At 37.1% G+C, this 16,626-nt stretch overlaps 6 protein-coding genes across 12 annotated transcripts in view; 2 read left to right on the forward strand and 4 right to left on the reverse strand.

The window, feature by feature from the left end:
• Positions 1-2,899: 2,899 nt before the first annotated feature.
• Positions 2,900-4,193, reverse strand: LOC9302606. Its single transcript, XM_002866488.2, has one exon. It carries the CDS (start codon positions 4,163-4,165, stop codon positions 3,176-3,178), a length of 990 nt encoding a protein of 329 aa, XP_002866534.1. The 5' UTR covers positions 4,166-4,193; the 3' UTR covers positions 2,900-3,175.
• A 79-nt stretch (positions 4,194-4,272) lies between these two features.
• Positions 4,273-7,007, reverse strand: LOC9302607 (histone deacetylase 6). Its single transcript, XM_002866489.2, has 6 exons — positions 6,356-7,007; positions 5,475-5,915; positions 5,238-5,380; positions 4,910-5,000; positions 4,671-4,801; positions 4,273-4,573 (listed from the first exon to the last, which is right to left on the reverse strand). Exons 1-6 carry the CDS (start codon positions 6,893-6,895, stop codon positions 4,504-4,506), a joined length of 1,416 nt encoding a protein of 471 aa, XP_002866535.1. The 5' UTR covers positions 6,896-7,007; the 3' UTR covers positions 4,273-4,503.
• Positions 7,008-7,429: 422 nt separating this feature from the next.
• LOC9302608 (DEAD-box ATP-dependent RNA helicase 30) lies at positions 7,430-10,960 on the reverse strand. 3 transcript variants are annotated; one of them, XM_021015404.1, is made up of 10 exons: positions 10,701-10,960; positions 10,168-10,622; positions 9,902-10,081; positions 9,651-9,812; positions 9,416-9,570; positions 9,160-9,252; positions 8,963-9,048; positions 8,637-8,863; positions 7,886-8,119; positions 7,430-7,793 (listed from the first exon to the last, which is right to left on the reverse strand). In XM_021015404.1, exons 1-10 carry the CDS (start codon positions 10,754-10,756, stop codon positions 7,675-7,677), a joined length of 1,767 nt encoding a protein of 588 aa, XP_020871063.1. In that variant the 5' UTR covers positions 10,757-10,960; the 3' UTR covers positions 7,430-7,674. The 3 variants fall into 3 exon arrangements, 2 of the variants coding, with proteins under 2 accessions (XP_020871063.1, XP_020871064.1); XM_021015405.1 differs by having other exon boundaries at positions 10,168-10,614; positions 10,701-10,934; XR_002329856.1 differs by lacking the exon at positions 7,430-7,793 and having other exon boundaries at positions 8,023-8,119; positions 8,343-8,863.
• Positions 10,961-11,650: 690 nt separating this feature from the next.
• LOC9302609 lies at positions 11,651-12,701 on the forward strand. Its single transcript, XM_002864792.2, has 2 exons — positions 11,651-12,023; positions 12,112-12,701. The coding sequence occupies exons 1-2, from the start codon at positions 11,864-11,866 to the stop codon at positions 12,525-12,527; spliced, it is 576 nt and encodes a 191-aa protein (XP_002864838.1). The 5' UTR covers positions 11,651-11,863; the 3' UTR covers positions 12,528-12,701.
• A 963-nt stretch (positions 12,702-13,664) lies between these two features.
• LOC9300914 (nucleolin) lies at positions 13,665-14,816 on the reverse strand. The gene is made up of 2 exons (XM_021010768.1): positions 14,636-14,816; positions 13,665-14,105 (listed from the first exon to the last, which is right to left on the reverse strand). Exons 1-2 carry the CDS (start codon positions 14,777-14,779, stop codon positions 13,950-13,952), a joined length of 300 nt encoding a protein of 99 aa, XP_020866427.1. The 5' UTR covers positions 14,780-14,816; the 3' UTR covers positions 13,665-13,949.
• A 61-nt stretch (positions 14,817-14,877) lies between these two features.
• LOC110224551 overlaps positions 14,878-16,626 on the forward strand; it is a 3,144-nt gene continuing 1,395 nt past the window's right edge. For 2 of the 5 annotated variants that reach the window (XM_021010749.1, XM_021010755.1), the window contains exons 1-2: positions 14,878-16,212; positions 16,290-16,439. In XM_021010749.1, the coding sequence (XP_020866408.1) occupies positions 16,180-16,212; positions 16,290-16,439 (183 nt within the window). In that variant the 5' untranslated portion in view covers positions 14,878-16,179. Of the gene's footprint in view, positions 16,213-16,289; positions 16,494-16,626 lie in introns of all 5 variants that reach the window. The other 3 variants (XR_002329038.1, XR_002329036.1, XR_002329037.1) reach the window with 3 other exon arrangements.

The following is a 16,626-nucleotide window of genomic DNA, read 5'->3' on the forward strand; positions in this document are numbered from 1 at the left end:
AAATTCTGCCGTAAGTAAATTCTTGGTCTAGTGTAGAATTTCAAATGGTTCGATTTGAATATAAATTAATCAGACTAAATGTAGAGTTTCTTAATTTAGGCTACTAACTGGAGCTGACTCTCTTGGATTGCTGTCAATCAGTGTTCAAGAAAGCGCTAGACGCTAAGCGGGCGGTGACCCAGTGCCTAGCGCCTAGAACGCTTAATCGGAGCCTAGACGATTTTTTAGGCGGTTTAGACGTTTATAACATAAAACATTATAAATATGATATTATATATAAAAGTTATATAAAATATCTATATAAAACTAAAATTATGAAATTATAAACAAAAACTAGATAAAATATTTATTTATATATATATTAAATAATATAAGAATATTTATAACTATATATATAAATAAAACTCTAATTAAAATTAAAAAATATATATTAAACAAGATGTATGTAATTTTAGGCGGTCAAGGCGGTTATCTAGGCGTCGCATGAGAGCCTAGAGCCTAGTCGGGGCCTAGGCGACCGCCTAGACCGCTTTTTAGAACACTGCTGTCAATATTGAACATATATTAGACTGGCAAAATTCAAATGCAATTTTAAATGATAAATAGTTACCTAACTGAAAAGTAAAGGAGATAATTGTATTATTACTAAAAGAAAATTGTATGTTGTGGTAATTAACCTTTGGAATGCTTTCAAGATCCCTTAGATTATTATGTTTTGGTCCAAGTTATGATGGTGGTTAGTGGTGGGAATTAAGTAAGTTACTAAAGTGAAGCATCTAGGCTTTATCACCAAACTATTGTCTTCATATTTTCTTAAAAGATGTAATTTTGTGACTAATATCGGGATTAGGGTTCGAAAATAGAGGTCCTATTCTTTTCTAAAAGAGGAAACTAGTCTCGTACTTGAAAAGTAGAGCTCCTCTCTCATTATGATACAAAAATTTGGCTGATTATTTATAGTTTTCAATGTTATTGATTTGGGCATTCTGATAGCTAAATAAGTAACTATATCGAGTAAGTTGAAAGTTGTTTGGAGTACTACGATATGGTTTATTTGTTTATTAATTCCGATTTGGATCTTGCAAAAAAAAAAAAAAAAAAATTAACTTGTACATCATTATTTTTCTATGAATATCAAGCCATTAATTAGTAGTATACCTTGTAAATTCCTCACTAAGCCTATATCTTAGAGAAGAATTAACATAACAAATTTCACCATCAAAAGATTAAGTAATCGATTAAAGTGGGTATTGATCTATATATAGCCCTTCAATATATATAGAGAGGTTGCATATAAAATGATACAATAGAGAGGTGGGGGTATGAAGTGTTATAAAGGGTTTGCAGAGAGAAAGAGAGAGAGGGAATATGGGTCCTCCTCACACATATGATCTACTAAAACTAGACTAGTACTACTTTGTCCCTCAAATTTTATTTTTCTTCTTGTAATTTAATTAAATCCATGTGACTCTAAGAATCTCTAGAAACCACATTTTATATATATGGTCTCATTTGAAACAACACACACATAAGAGATAATGTTGAATTAATGAACATGCTTACATGCATGTGCTGATTATGGAAGGTAAAGGTAGAGGTATATATGAGAGGTCAATGATTCAACTTGGAGGAATAGTTTTGTTAATATGTCCTTTTGTTTTCTTGTTTGTTTTTATATATGCAGAATCGAATAAAAATAGATAACAATCATGAAAATGAAACACATATAGCAAAGGAAAAATTAGGAGAGGTAGAATTTAAACTAAAAATTCTAATATAGAAGTTTAGTATTCGTCTATATAAAATAAAAATCAATTAATTAAATAGAAATGGATAAAGATTTTATTCTCCCTCGGGATTGCTTATTGCTGCGTAACCACGTGTTGAGTCAAATAAAGTCAACCACCCTTACAGTAATTATAAATTTCGTTTACTATATTATGAATACGAATATACGATCGTGAAAATGTTGTATTTATGCTAAAATATATTCATGGCCTATCCACTTTATTTCACAGTTTATCGACAGTCCAGCGGTCCAAAATGGACGTGTCACTGTTTTTGACGGTCTCTAATGTTCAATTGGTATAACTCATCTAAAAATATATACTCAATTTATCTTGACAAATTTTCAATATCAAACTTTTGTAATTTCATGTTAGCGATTAGCGATGGGTTTTAAGTTTGAATAGATTCCAAAGTTGCCCTGTCAAGTATTATAAGAGTGATAGATCAAATAGGCTTTGGAATGTAGAGTTTTTTTATAACTTTCATGACTTCAGTCTATATATTCTCTATCTACTGTACAATTTTAAATAGTGAAAAGACAACTAGAAATTAAACCTGTGGTGTTTTTATAAACTCTAGTGAAATATTCTATGCAAGTAATAGGTATTTGTATCCTATGGGCAAAAGCCTACGTTAAGCAATAAGCATGCGTTTGATTTAATATCTCTATAACTATACAACTTTTATTAGCATGTTTAATGGTAATTTAGGGACTATATATAGTCTATATCTTAAAGATGTAAAATATTGATTATCAAGTAACTTGCGCTTAGATGTCTATAGTCTGAGATGATAAATGAACTTGTGCAAAAAAAAAAGAACTTAAAATCTTGATTGTTTCTTTACGTGTGCTTTTACTAAATAATTATTCGAATGAATCATTAATCATCTTCATAAATAAAAATCATCTGTCATGTGTAAACACAAACATTTTTTTTTTTTTTTTTTTTTACATATTGCGTTCGAAACAATCAAGAGCTAAATGATGATGTCGAAGAAAGATCATGTGATTGTAATGCTTTTGCCTTGTGATAAAACGTCAATGGCTTTTAACCTAACCACTGTCTATATCTTCTCCTTCAGAGTATGAACTGCCAGAACACCCAAGAAGGCGAGAAGAGCCCATACTTTTGATTTCATTTAAACAGATACAAAGTTCATTGTCGAATTTAGGTTCAAAATACCAGAACAAATCATACATAACAGTAATGAGTAATCTCAATCCCCGTGAAAGAACAAGACAACCTTAAGATTCATCAACAATAAAGACACAATGGCCAAGCAATAATTTATACACTTGTAACACTCTCTGAGACAGAACAAGTTTTGTGTATTAGCTAATCAGCATCCATCACAAAAACTGATTATCAACCAATATCATCTAAGGCTAATATCTCAAGCTGAATTCTCTATAAGGTATCCACATATCAACATAACTTCTCAATCCACTACGCGGTAATCTCTTCTTCCACGCATCAAGATCCGGTAAATCGCCCGTGAGAGCCACCGAGCTATCATTCCCATTCCCAAGCGTTAGAACAAAGAGCTTATCTCCAAAAACCTGATTCATAGCTTTCAACGTTTCCTCCATAACCAAACCTCCATCTCTCTCAGAATCCTCAGCTTCCACACATTTACCTCCAACATTCACCATAATCCTCCCTCTATTCCTCAACCTACATTTCAAATCCTCCCACACTTGAGGATCTTGAAGCTCTTTGATCACACTCCCTTTACTAAACAAATCCACTAAAATTCCCGAAAACCCGGTTTTAACACTAGCTTTCAAAGCATCACCAATGTTGATAAAAATCCTATCTTTATGATCTCTTTCGAGCTTAGAGAGACCAAAGAACTCTCTACCAACGTCAATCACAGAAGGGTCAAGTTCCCATCCATGGATAGCGATTTCAGGAGGGTAAAGCTCGAGAATTAACCGGGCCGTTGAACCGGCTCCGAATCCGAGAATACCGATTGGTCCGGGAGGTATAATCGGAGGCAGAGTAGCGAAAACGTCGAAGTAACTATCGGTTAAGGTTTTAAGAAGGAAAGAGATGCTATGGATGTTACCGGGATTATCGAGGAGGAGGAGACGAGAACCAGCGAGTGGGTGATTGGTCTTTCGGGAAACTTCAATGACTCTAATGTAATTGTGACGGGATTTGAATTTGGCGATGGTTTTGACGTCGTCTGCAGGGATTCCGTCGTCGTCGGCGGAAGTTTTGGTGCGGTGAGAGTTGGTTCGGATAAAGATTGGGTTTTGTGGAGGTTTTGGCCGGAGATTGAGAGTTGAAGGAGGAGGAGAGAGGTTAAGGAATTGACGAGAAATGTGAAGAGGTGGTCGGAGAATTTGGAGAGACACAAGCTCCCTGGCCATGTCTGTTCTTTATTATTGGGTAATCGATGAATTTGGGTGATGATGAATTCAATGGTTTATTGCAATCGGTTTCCGTCGGTTTGGTAACTTCGGAGAGAGTAAAAAAAAATGTAAAGCCATAGTAAAAGAAAAAATGTTTCTTTGCATTTTTCACATCTTCTGATTTTCTAACTTGAGCCAAAATACTTGTCAGTTGTCACCGTTCTAATCAATGCAGCGTTTTCACAGAACTCAAAAGGTTGCTGAAAAAACATGAAAGAATCATCATTCCCCTAACTTGTGTCTTAAATCTGCCGACATTACCATATGGCAAAAGACCCACCAACCATCAAGCTGGTTTAAGACGATGGGGGATTCACGTCTGGCTCTGGGTTATCGTCTTCCATTTCATCTTCACCTGTAGAGTCCCTGTAGATTTTAAGAGATATCATCAATTAATTTCTTAATCTCCTGTTAAGAATTTAAAAAATGAGGATCAATTTAATCCCTGAAGAGTTTTTATTACCTGTCCATAGTTGCGCCACCACGACCTGAGTAACCATGAAGAGGTTTATCATCATCGTCACTGTCTGATTCATAAGTCACAGTTCCACTCCAAATGCGAGGCTTTGGTCTTTGCTCCATGTCTTCTTCCGGCTAAGGATTTAAGATAACAGATCTACTGAGTTGGTTTTCAATAAGACATAACGCAACTAAAACAGTAAAGAGAGAGATGTACATCAATGACTTGAGTAAAAAAATTACCTCGTCCAAAACTCGATTGACTGGTGGTGTGTGCTGAAACTGGACGCTAGGTGCGTGTATTAGTCCCGAAAGTTGTTCCAGCAATGTGTTCCTGAAATTTCAAAAAGTAACTTTCTCTAAGTTCAAAGTATCCCATTGACAAGGCCAAGGAGGCTCAGTAGCTAAAAGCTCAACCATGAAAAGCTTTCGTGAACTATTTGGAACTGGCACAAAGAAAAATTCTTATGTTACATATAGAATTACAATCTTGAGCATCTTAAAATTAGGTGGACTGTTCAGTGGCAGCCGAAGTACAATGACCATAAATAGGGAAAGTAGGAGATATTACCTTATCTTCTCCATATCTTTTGGCGTGTTTAAGTTCTCCATTGGACCTGGGTCGACATGGAGCGTATAATCTGGGCCGAAATACTCAAAATACTCATTGTAAGGGAGTTTGTTGTCTGGCTCTACTCCAACAGCAACTGCAGTCTGCGACGAGGCAACAGAAACAAACACTTTCAAGAACAAAAACCTATATGATTATCAAGAAGTATAGAAGAACTGCAAAAGAGATGGAAAAGACCTCATAACACCAGCAACGAGCAACATTTCGAATAGTATACCCTCCACCACCCAAGACCATGAGAGGAACGTTGTAAGATCTTAAGAACCGAAGGCAATCAGCGTGACCCTTGACTGATAAGTTGAAGCAACCCAACCGATCACCACTTAACGAGTCAGCCCCACATTGAAGAACAACTGCCTCTGGCTGATACACTTCCATAACCTTTTGGATAAGAGGTCTAAACAAGCTGCGGAAACTTTCATCGTCCATACCATCGTTTAGCGGAACATTTAGAGCATAGTATTTCCCTTTTTCTGCGCCAACATCTCTTATGTGACCAGTTCCTGGGAAAAAGTCCCCAAATTTGTGGAAAGAAACAGTCATAACTCTATCAGTGGTGTAAAACGCTTCTTCCACTCCATCTCCATGGTGGACATCGATATCTATGTAGAGAACCCGCTGCAAACAAAATTTGATGAAAGCATTAAGACGTAACTCGTAAGCAATGGAAACATCGTTCCACACTCAATCAACATTTTGAATGATGCTATCAGGATACGATAACAAAGCAACGGAATCCAAACTAGAGAAACTTAAAGAATCAGATGATGGAAACAAAGAGGCAATGTAGAAAACCATTCTCAAACAAATCAACATCCTTATCAGAATTTCTAATAAACAACACAGATCATAAGTTGCAGCTGCGTTTCTCAGAAACACCTGATGCATTTGAACTAACATAATAATGGAAGATTCTAAAGATAATCACACAAAGCTTCAAGGTTTCAGGTAAATTTTAGAAAAACCACTCAAAAAGATAAGCTTAAACCCTAAAATTTTCAGAAGAACAATTATGAAGAGCTAATAGATGAGATCATAAGAAGGAATCGAGCATTTACCTTAAACATCTTGAGCAACTCGAGAATCCCTAAAACGATATCATTTACATAGCAAAACCCAGAGGCCTCGCTTTTCTTAGCATGGTGAAGGCCACCGCCCCAATTGATAGCGATATCAGCGTCCTGTCTGTTTAATTTGACGGCAGCACCAATCGAACCTCCGGCGGAAGCACGGCAAAAATCAAAAAGTCCGTCGAAGACAGGACAATCCTCACCGACATTGAATCGCCTTAGGTTTCGTGAAGAGGAAGGATCGCCCATAGATTCCGGCGAAACGGAAGCGAGGAAATCGACATACTCCGGCGAATGAAACCGGCCGATATCGGAGGCGTCAGCGAGGTTAGGACGACTGATTTCTAAGCGACGGTGGAGGTGATAGTGAATGATTAGGCTATGAGCCATACGGATCCGGTGAGGCTTCATCGGATGTCCTTGACCGTAGTAGTAGTCTCCGATCGTCGGCTCGTAGAAGTAACTGACTCGCCGCTTACGTCCGTCGGGTCCCGACGGCAGAGAGATGCCGCTTTCGTCTGCCTCCATCTTCGTCTCTCTCTCTCACTCAGAGTCTCTGTCTCTCTCTATTCCCAAGTTTTTACTCCGAGCAAAATTTGTGTCTACTATGCCTGAGAAAGTCATTACTACTAGGAGAGGAGTTGTTATTATATATACACGCACATTATTAATTACAATATTATCTTACAATAAAAATTTATTTTTAATAAATTACTGAATTTTAAACAAACGATCGATTATACAATTCCACATTCGATTCCAAAATTTTGATTTCCCTAATGATAGCCGGTAGACAGTGTTAGACAAATAAATGTAAAGAAAAAATGTAAAGAGATTCTTTAGCTGAATTTGGGGTGAATTTACAAATTTTACCTTAAGCATACGTAACTAAGACATCTTCTAGATTTTGTTGGAAAAAAGGAGAAAAAAACATGTTCTAGATCTTATTTACAACTAGTTTTGGATGCTTACATTTGTCTAAATTCTATTCGCATTACTTGAGTCTCCCAAAACGATTTTTTTTTTAAAGTTTTTGAACAGTATTACAGACTTACAGTTGACTAGAGAGTACAGTAGCAAGTGTATTTAGTTGATAGAATCAAGAAGGTAAAATGTTGAAATAATATCATGAAGACGAAGACGAAGAAGCGAAATCAGGTAAATAGTTAAATAGTATAAGTTTGTTCTCTACGACAGAGAACTTCAACTCGAAACTAAACGCTGATCATCAAGTATCATCATCATCATAATCCAAGCTTTTCTAAGGACAAACCAGAGAATCAAAATGATGAGATTATCTCTTATCTCTACCAAGTCCTCTTTCCACCGTGAGGTACAAAGTTTGAAGTCGATCTTGACCGTTTATCTCCAAACCCACCACCACGTCCTCCTCCTCTTGGCCGGAAGTTTCTTCCCCCACCAGAACCTGAACAAGTCAACAAGAATCAGATCATCATACAAAAAATAAACAAGATTGGTTAAATCTCATCAAATGAGAGAAGAGAAATGAGGTTTCACCTCCATAACCCGAACCAGATGACCGGACTAGTGCGGAGAGAGTAGGAGGTACAACTTGACCAGCTTCTTGAAGGATCTTGATAAGCTCTCTTGCAAACTTAGCATTGTCATGTGTGAAAAATGTAAAGGCCATTCCTTTAGCTCCTGCACGCCCGGTTCGACCAATCCTATGGATGTAATCCTCCAAGGTATTTGGGAAATCATAATTAACCACACATTTAATGTCCTTCACATCTGCAAAACAAAATCAAAGAAGAAACACAAAGTTGAGAAGTAAATCATAGACTGATATGAAATGCAGGAAGAAGAACAGAAAATTATTTGTGTAAATGAGTTTGGTGTTTAAAGCCTAGAGGAAGGAGAGGAGAGAAGCCAAGAACCCCTTATCCCTACAACTGCAGATCTGAAAAGATCAAGAAACTAAGAGCAACACATTTTTCCAAGTAAATGTGCCCACCTTAACTTGCAGGGATAAGGAGTGTGTGGGACGGCGTTAAAACACTATTAATGCATGCGGGTGTCAGTCGCCCAGGCTGCACAAAAACCAATCAGCTCCATGCCCGGGAGATGGATGCAGGGAACAAATTCTTCAAAGAAGCTCCTTTTTTCTTTCTATGTGCCTTTTTTTCCTAATACCAGAGGAAACTGTGGAAGCGGCAGCCAGGCGACTTTTGTTTTTATCTTTTAACCCCAAGAAAACAAAATGGTCTAACTCTAATCCTCTCCTATTGTGTATCACAGTTAATCCTACCAAGTCCCCTTGCTGCTACATCAGTGGCAGTCATTATCGGGCTTCGTCCACTCTTAAATTCTGCCAATACTCGGTCCCTTTCCGGTTGGGTCTTGTCACCATGTATGGCAAGAGCTGGCCATCCGTCCATTCTCAATTGTCTAGTCACTTGATCACACCCTCTCTTTGTCTCCACAAATATTAGGATTTTACTCCCATCCATTAACTGCTTAAGCAGTGTAAGGAGCCTATCAAACGAGACAAAAAAAAGCATAAGCATCATATCATATATATATATATATATATATATAAATCATTTCTTATCTAATTACAGAAAAATTAAGAACCTGTTGTATTTCTCTGGCGTCGGTACAATCTCGATTACTTGGTTAATAGACTGGTTAGCTTTTAGATCTGTTGATCCAATAATGGCCTACAAAATAACAACTGTTTTTAGTGCAAAACATAAAACCTCCCCTACTTTATTCAACGACAGTATACTCAATCCTAATAAGTAATAAGCTAAACTAAATATCAAGTAAACCTTATATGGATCTCGTAGAAACTGCCTGGCAAGAGATTCAACCTCTCGTGGCCATGTTGCACTCCAAAGAAGTGTTTGTCTATCAGGTCGGATCTGTGAAAAAGAAGGAACAATCTCAACAAAAGCCGTAATGGTTCTTATTTCACAACGGAACAATAAATTGAGAAGAGAAAGTCTATCGACTGAATCATGTTGGTCAACCACCCTTTCTCCTTAATGACACTACATGATAGCTTTGGAGGAAGTACAACCATACCTGAGATACAATCTTTCTAATTTGGGGTTCAAATCCCATGTCTAACATTCTGTCAGCCTCATCCAGTACAAGGTAAGTCACTCTCTTCAAATTAGTGTGTTGACACTCCAACATATCGATCAAACGACCAGGTGTAGCAATTACAATCTCAACACCTGACAAGCCAATCATGATTGTATGTTCCATCCAAGAACCAGACATGAAAAACTACAATATTAAAATGAATATAAAGTACCTCTTCTAAGATCGCGAATCTGAGGTCCTTTAGGAGCACCACCATAGATACAAGTACTTCTAACACCAGATCGAAGCCCGAATTTCCTTGATTCCTCTTGAATCTGAACAGCTAGTTCTCTCGTGGGCGCTAGAATTAACACAATGGGGCCATCATCCTGTCCTAATACACCCCAACGATGCACATAAAAATTTGCAAAAAAAAATGAATGCAGCAAAATCAGATTATCAATTAAGAGTTGTAATACTCACCTAATCGAGGTTGCGCACTAACGTGAACCAACGCTGGTAACAAGTAAGCCAATGTCTTACCAGAGCCAGTCTCAGCAATACCAATCAAATCCCTACCCTTCAACGCCATCGGCCATCCTTGAGCTTGTATAGGTGTTGGCTCAGTAAATCCCAATTTAGCAATTGCTTCGAGAATATTATCTAACAGAGATAATAAAGCAACATTCCCTCAATTGAAGAACAACTAATCAGGACTAAAAACACTTATGACCAATCCAATAAATTACCTGGAAAATTAGCATCTTGGAACAACTTAACCGGCTTAGGAACATCACGACCTTCAACGGATATATCCCTCTCGGTTCTGTACATAGCAACATCCTGCTCTGTCATAGCCTGCACAGAGGGACTCTCCACGTAGAAATTCTTCTCGAAATGTACAAGATTCCCAAAATTCTGCTTCGGAAGAGAAACACTATCTAACTCTCTTTTACTCGATCCACCACGTCCTCCCCAATTCCCTCCGCCGCTTCTATCCCCGTATTGACCGTATCCACCTCTTCCACCGCCGCGACCAACAGAGAAACCACCAGTAGGTGGCTGGAAAGATGGGTACCGATTATAGCCGGAATTGTCACCGGCCATTACAGGAGACGGTCCATATCCACCTCCACCACCACTGTACCGTGGGTTGTATGGTGCAGCGGAAGGATCCATCGGCTGAGACGAACCAACTGGGGCGCTAAAGTAACACAGATAAGATAAGAGTTACAGATCCAAGGAAACAGAAAGAAGAAATTGGTTGATTGGTTTCACTTACCCAGAGCGTTGGCGATACGAATTTGGATCAGCAAATCTACGATCATACGAGCTCATCGTAACTGAATATGTTAAGAGTTTTTTGATCTTGTCTCTCGCTTAAATTCTACTACGTAACCTTAGAGTCGAATTGATGCTAGAGAAGGAAGAGAGTGCAAGGAAGACGTCGAAAAAGCCGCAAAAGGAACAAAAAGCTAGATATTTTATGATTCGTTTTGGACAGTAAAATTCCAAAATTAGTAACCCTAATTTGTCCCACCTTTTTTTGTTCTTATTATTGCGCGAGTTTAATTTCCATTATTTTTGTTGGTAAGCAGAGATGGGCCATGAGTAACCTCTTAATGGGCTAAAAAGAGGACCCAAACAATTGCTGAAGAGTGAGGCCTGAGGAGTCTGAAAAAATACTTGCCAACAGTTTCGAATCAAATTTTGTAAAATCTTAGAAGTTACGATGGGGCTTTTTCAGACATACCATCTCATGAGTCATGACTACACCAATCCTAGTCATCGTACACATTTTTTTTCTGGAATATTACCATATATACTGTGCGCTTTTTTCTAACAAGTGAAAAAGTGTATATTTGACTTGACCCATAATATTTCCAAAATCGAGTCACTAATATTACATGTAACCACATACTTGACAAATTTATAATTACAAACATAATAATGACCTTTTAGCAAAAAAAAACATAAAATGACTTAACTTATGATCATGCTCAAAGCCAAAATCAATCAATATTCATGTCATATAAACAAGAGACTGCTAAGAAGGTACGAGTCAGCATTCAATATTTGATTATTTCTATTGTATTACATTGAATAAAAAATTTATGACTAGTTTTCTTCTTTGATGGTCAATGTCTATAATGATGACCCACACTTTAAAGAAAGAAGATTTCTTCTTAAATGGAATCAATTAAATAAAAGAATATTCCGTTCTTGGAATAACAGAATTGTCCAAAATGCCCATAGAAGATCCAACGAATTTTCCATTTGCCCATACGCGTAAGACCCCACCATGACATCACTCCTTCCCTATAAAACCCATCCACCTGCAACCTTTCTTCTTGGTTTAAGACACCAAAAACAAACACTCACAAATAAAAACTTCCCTCTTCTCTCCCAAATCCTCAGAAATTCAAAAAAAAATCCCTAACACCAATGGTGGCCGTTGATTATACCGAGAAGAATAGTGGAAGCAGTCTCAAGTTTCTATGCAGTTACGGTGGTAGAATCTTCCCTCGTTCCACCGATGGCAAGCTCCGTTACGTCGGAGGTCACACCAGAGTCCTCTCCGTTGATCGTTCTATCTCTTTCTCAGGTTCGTCTCCACTTCAATTTCGTATTGAAATCGATTCGACTTCTGATTTTGCCGAATCTGCGATTGATTTTTAATTTTGTTTCTCCAGAGCTGATGAAGAAACTCTATGAATTCTGTGGATACTCCGTTGATCTACGATGTCAATTACCAAACGGAGATCTCGAGACTCTAATCTCCGTTAAATCAGAAGAAGAACTAGCGAACATCGTCGAAGAGTACGATCGCATCTCCGGAGCTAAGATCAGAGCCGTTCTATCGCCTCCGAGATCTTCGCATAAGAACGATTCGTCGCCGTCTTCAAGCGGCGATCGATCTCCGAAATCTCCGTTCTCCATCACGCCTTCACCGCCGAATTCGCCGTCGCCGGCGTACGGAAGATATCTACAATCTCGGTATTGTCCAGCGGATCTTTTTCCGAGAAGATACAATCATAGATCGGAAGAATCTCATTGCTGCTATGCGTGTCGTGTACACAACAAAGACTCTAGGCTCGTATGGCATTGAAGGAGATTGGGGAAAAAATCGAATATACGCCATAGATACGGATACGAATACGAATACGATGATAATGACGAAGAAGAAGCAATTAAAAAAAAAAGGGATTTAATTTAGGTTTTGTGGAATTTTTACGATCTGTTGATTTTTTGTGAAGAGAAGAATTAAAATTTTCCTAAACAATTTCGGGTCGGAGACGTAACCGGCGGAGAAATTAATTTAGACGGAGAATATAGCAGACGTTAGTGGCCGTTACTAACCGTTAGAGTTGCCGTTACGACGTGTTTGCACGTACGGCGTTTGTTTTTGTTATACTGATACGTGGCGAATACTGAGAGATCATCGCGTGTCAATTATCAGAGATGTGAACACGTGTGTTGTCCGTGGATTAGTTACGTCACACGTGTCACCCCTTCGTATCCTGGAGTTTGTGTTGCTTACGAGGTTTCTTTGTTTTTTTACTTGTTTGATAAGTAATTTTTTAATTGTTTCTTAAGTTTGTTAACATTCGATTCTTTTTTTTTTTGTCTCATCAGGATTGGAGAAGGACATGAGATTATTCAGAGTCTCACACGGAGTTCCTTTGTTTATTCGATTCAAATTTTGCCCCACTTGAGAAAAGAAAAAAAGGAAAAAGGACCAGCAAAAATATTAATTAATCAGAAAATTTATTGAAAACAGAAAAAAAAAATTGTTAGTCGGCGTATTTTAGTTGACTTCCAAAATTTTCGCAACTTGTGAATGGGACAGACTGAGGAGTGGAGGACTAACGAATGAAGAATTAGGTGAGCAACTTGTTCCATCTTAACTTAAAAACTTGGAACTCCACAAAAAATATAAGAAGTTGTTCAATGATTTATAAAAAACTTTTTGAAACAGCAGTAGTAGTACCACACATTTCTTGTTTTTCAGCATTTTTTGTTGAAATATCATCCAGCAGAAAGTCACAAAATAATCTCAAATTTTTAATTCATATACAAACAAAACATTATCTTGGCTTTTTTTGGTTTCGCCAAAGCAAATTTATTCATTCAAAACCCAATTGCCAATTACAGTATATGCTTTTCGTTAAAAAATTTATCATTTTTGGTCAAATATCTTCTTACCCGTAATTGGCATATAGTTCGGTCTAAGCTTTGGAAAATGTCATCATCAAATCACTAGAATCTATAAACCATGAAATCCAATGTCAATACACAAACATAAAACCAATCCACATTTTTTAGGATTTTCAATGTTACAATTAAAACACCAATGCACCATGAGACAGAGACAATGAACTAGGAATAATCCACTGCCCAAAAGTGATAACATTTCAACTTGTTCCTAAGAAAAGATAATGGCTTACAAAGTCAGAATCACAGTCACAAGTGTCCTGAAATTTCAAGCCAACTCCAGCAATAAAAATACTCCCTGAGTGTTTCAAGATTTTTATCCGGTTTCTTGCTCAAACTCTTCACCATCTGATTCCTCTGCATTGTCTGCATCATCATCCTCTGCTTCATTATCGTCCTCTTCTTGTTGGTTGTCAACGACTGGTTTTCCAATTACGGGCAAAGCAGGACTCATCTTTCTGATCTCGTTGCACTGCACCATACCAAAAAGACAAGAATTTACTTAAAACACTCATAAGAACAACACTGAAACTGACAATTAGCCCTCTTGAAGTCTTCTAATCTACATTACATTTGATCCTCCAATGAACAAATGCCTATATCCTTGGAGTCTCTACCATGAAAAAGCACTACAACTTAGCATCGGAATCCACTAAAATTCAAACCTATTTAGTTTTTACTAACTTAAAACTCGAAAATAAGATCCCAAAAATATGCTCCAAAGAAGAAATATTCAAAAGCTCCTAAATCATCGTATCAATGTGAAGTATAGAAGAAAATGAGCTGCTTAAAACCAGGATCGAAAAAGATTAATCATTTATTCTCTCCGGTTATCATCACATTAAGTAGAAACCACTTATAATCAATAAATCTCACTCAAAATCAGCTCGAATTACATGAAATTAAAGAGCTAAGATTGACCTTTTTATGCTTTAGTGACATTCGAAAATTAAAAATTTCCTATCAGCAGATTCCGAATACAGAAATAAGAAAGGAAGCTACCTTTTCTTCGAACTCAGCTTCTTCCATGGCGAGAAGAATCTCCTCGTTCTGCGGCTGAGGCCATTGTAGAGGAAGCAAATACGATGCCGGAATCGTCTTCGTCGACGACGGGAATTGGCTCATCAACGTCGGAAACTGTAACATTCTTCTCTCCTTTTTTTTTTTTTTTTTTTTTTCTAACGAAAAATAAAATAATAATGGAGGAAAAGTAAATAAAAGAAGACCAGGTTTATTAAAACACTGCGTATTTATTATTGGGCTTTGATCTGTTTAGCCCATTGTTTTTGGGTTCAATAGTGAACATTGCTAAGATGTTTTTTTCTTTTTTTTTATTCAACAGTTGTAGCCTGGTAGGAAATAGAGAGGATAGTATGGGACAAAATAACAACTAGCTTGTAGTTTCTGCAGAATGTGTTCTCTTCGAGGTGGGACAATGTTGACAAAAGCCCAGAAGTTTATCAAATTATGATTCTCACTCGAAATCACCTCGAATAACATTAAAATTAAAGAGTTGAGATTGGCCAATTGAAATTAAAGAAAAATTGTGTTTTTTTTCGAAATGGAGGAAAAACAAAGAGAACAAAAGTTAGAGCACTTAGTGCAATAACTAGTGGGCCCCTACTATAGAATAATTGTTTCTTACGCGAAGGCCCATTGGGTCACTCCCTACCTTCCGCGCCTGACCTAATTTTGAAACAAACACCGTCTTAAAAATGAAAATTCTTTTTAACAAAACAATAAATACGCATCTGGTCTTTATATTGTTGATGACTAGTAAAATACTGTACAACTATTTGATTAACCCATAAAACATCGAATCTTGCGAATACATATCACTTCTTTTCTTCTTTTAAAGCAATATTAACATATACTATAGTATTTACATCTTGTTTTACATTTTCGAAATAACACTACAAGAAATATTAGCATTGATAGCACATGACGATAGCGCATTTTTCGTCACTGCTATTAAAGATGGTACTCAAAGTTCGGTAACTATATCATAGCATTTCAAAAATACTAAGACTAACAATAGCAGAATGAAAAACTAAAATCACTTTGAACCGGCGCACTTAGCAAAATTTTTATGTTTAGCGCTCCACCAAATTAAAAAAAAAATCCATTTGTTGCCAAACAAAACCTAATTTTTCTCATATTTGCCTCATTATCTTCTCCTCATACCTCTTCGTTCTCTTCGAGACCTTTAATTTTTTATAAAGTAACGCTCTCTCATTTTTTTTTTGTCTCACCTTCAACCCTAAATCCCCTTTCTCCATCTCCAAAAAAACAACAGATCTAAAAAAACACAGATCTTCCACTTATCCATACTTTGAAGATCCTCTTCTCCTCATCGTCTTTCTCCATCTCCAAATTGTCGCCGCGTCATCAATCTTCCATATCTGAGAACGACCGATGGTACTAGATCCGCCGGGGGTCAAAATTTCTCCGATTTGGTCTGGTTCGAGCTCAAGTATCCTTCATCCTGAATCGGGTCCGTTGGTTTCTCCATCTATAGACTTGGCTGGTTTGTTGTGGTTCGAGCTATGGCGAAGTCTCAAACAGATCAGAGGAATAAGGTTACTTTTCTGCAATTTCAAATTCATGATTCAATTTCAATTAGAAATTAATTTTTTGTTTGTCTTTTTTTGGATAGAGAGGGAGAAAGAAAGAGTCTTGGTTTGATGAATCCTCTAAAAAAAAGTCGTTTCCAAATCCTTCTTCTTCGTCATCTCCGTGGGCATTTGCGTTCCACATTTTTTCTTGTTACTTCTTCATGTCTAGCTTCTTGTTCTTCTTCGTATTCGTGAGTCTCTTTCAAATCTCTCTATCATTATCAGTTTTCAACTTCTGGGTTTAGGTAACTTCTTCATCATTAAAATGTTGTTTCATGATAATAAAAAGTCAAGTCCGAGTTCGTTTCTATCTCTAGTTATAATCGTTACTGATGTGAAAGTTTCTTATACTCATATGAGTTACAGCTTACTGTGAAT

The sequence above is a fragment of the Arabidopsis lyrata genome (genome assembly GCF_000004255.2).
Source record: "Arabidopsis lyrata subsp. lyrata unplaced genomic scaffold ARALYscaffold_8, whole genome shotgun sequence".
Lineage (NCBI taxonomy): Eukaryota > Viridiplantae > Streptophyta > Magnoliopsida > Brassicales > Brassicaceae > Arabidopsis > Arabidopsis lyrata.

Bases quoted from the DNA above. Each gene is read 5' to 3' on its own strand.
- LOC9302606 (XM_002866488.2), bottom strand. From the start codon at position 4,165: ATGGCCAGGGAGCTTGTGTCTCTCCAAATTCTCCGACCACCTCTTCAC.
- LOC9302607 (XM_002866489.2), bottom strand. From the start codon at position 6,895: ATGGAGGCAGACGAAAGCGGCATCTCTCTGCCGTCGGGACCCGACGGA. The intron at 5,381-5,474 runs GTCTTTTCCATC...GCCTCGTCGCAG, and splicing joins CTCGTTGCTGGTGTTATGAG to ACTGCAGTTGCTGTTGGAGT. The intron at 4,574-4,670 runs GTAATAAAAACT...TAAAATCTACAG, and splicing joins GGTGGCGCAACTATGGACAG to GGACTCTACAGGTGAAGATG.
- LOC9302608 (XM_021015404.1), bottom strand. From the start codon at position 10,756: ATGAGCTCGTATGATCGTAGATTTGCTGATCCAAATTCGTATCGCCAA. The intron at 9,253-9,415 runs GTATGGTTGTAC...TCTTTTTCACAG, and splicing joins TTAGAAAGATTGTATCTCAG to ATCCGACCTGATAGACAAAC. The intron at 8,864-8,962 runs GTTCTTAATTTT...CTCGTTTGATAG, and splicing joins ACGCCAGAGAAATACAACAG to GCTCCTTACACTGCTTAAGC.
- LOC9302609 (XM_002864792.2), top strand. From the start codon at position 11,864: ATGGTGGCCGTTGATTATACCGAGAAGAATAGTGGAAGCAGTCTCAAG. The intron at 12,024-12,111 runs GTTCGTCTCCAC...TTGTTTCTCCAG, and splicing joins TCGTTCTATCTCTTTCTCAG to AGCTGATGAAGAAACTCTAT.
- LOC9300914 (XM_021010768.1), bottom strand. From the start codon at position 14,779: ATGTTACAGTTTCCGACGTTGATGAGCCAATTCCCGTCGTCGACGAAG. The intron at 14,106-14,635 runs GTAGCTTCCTTT...GGTATGGTGCAG, and splicing joins AAGCTGAGTTCGAAGAAAAG to TGCAACGAGATCAGAAAGAT.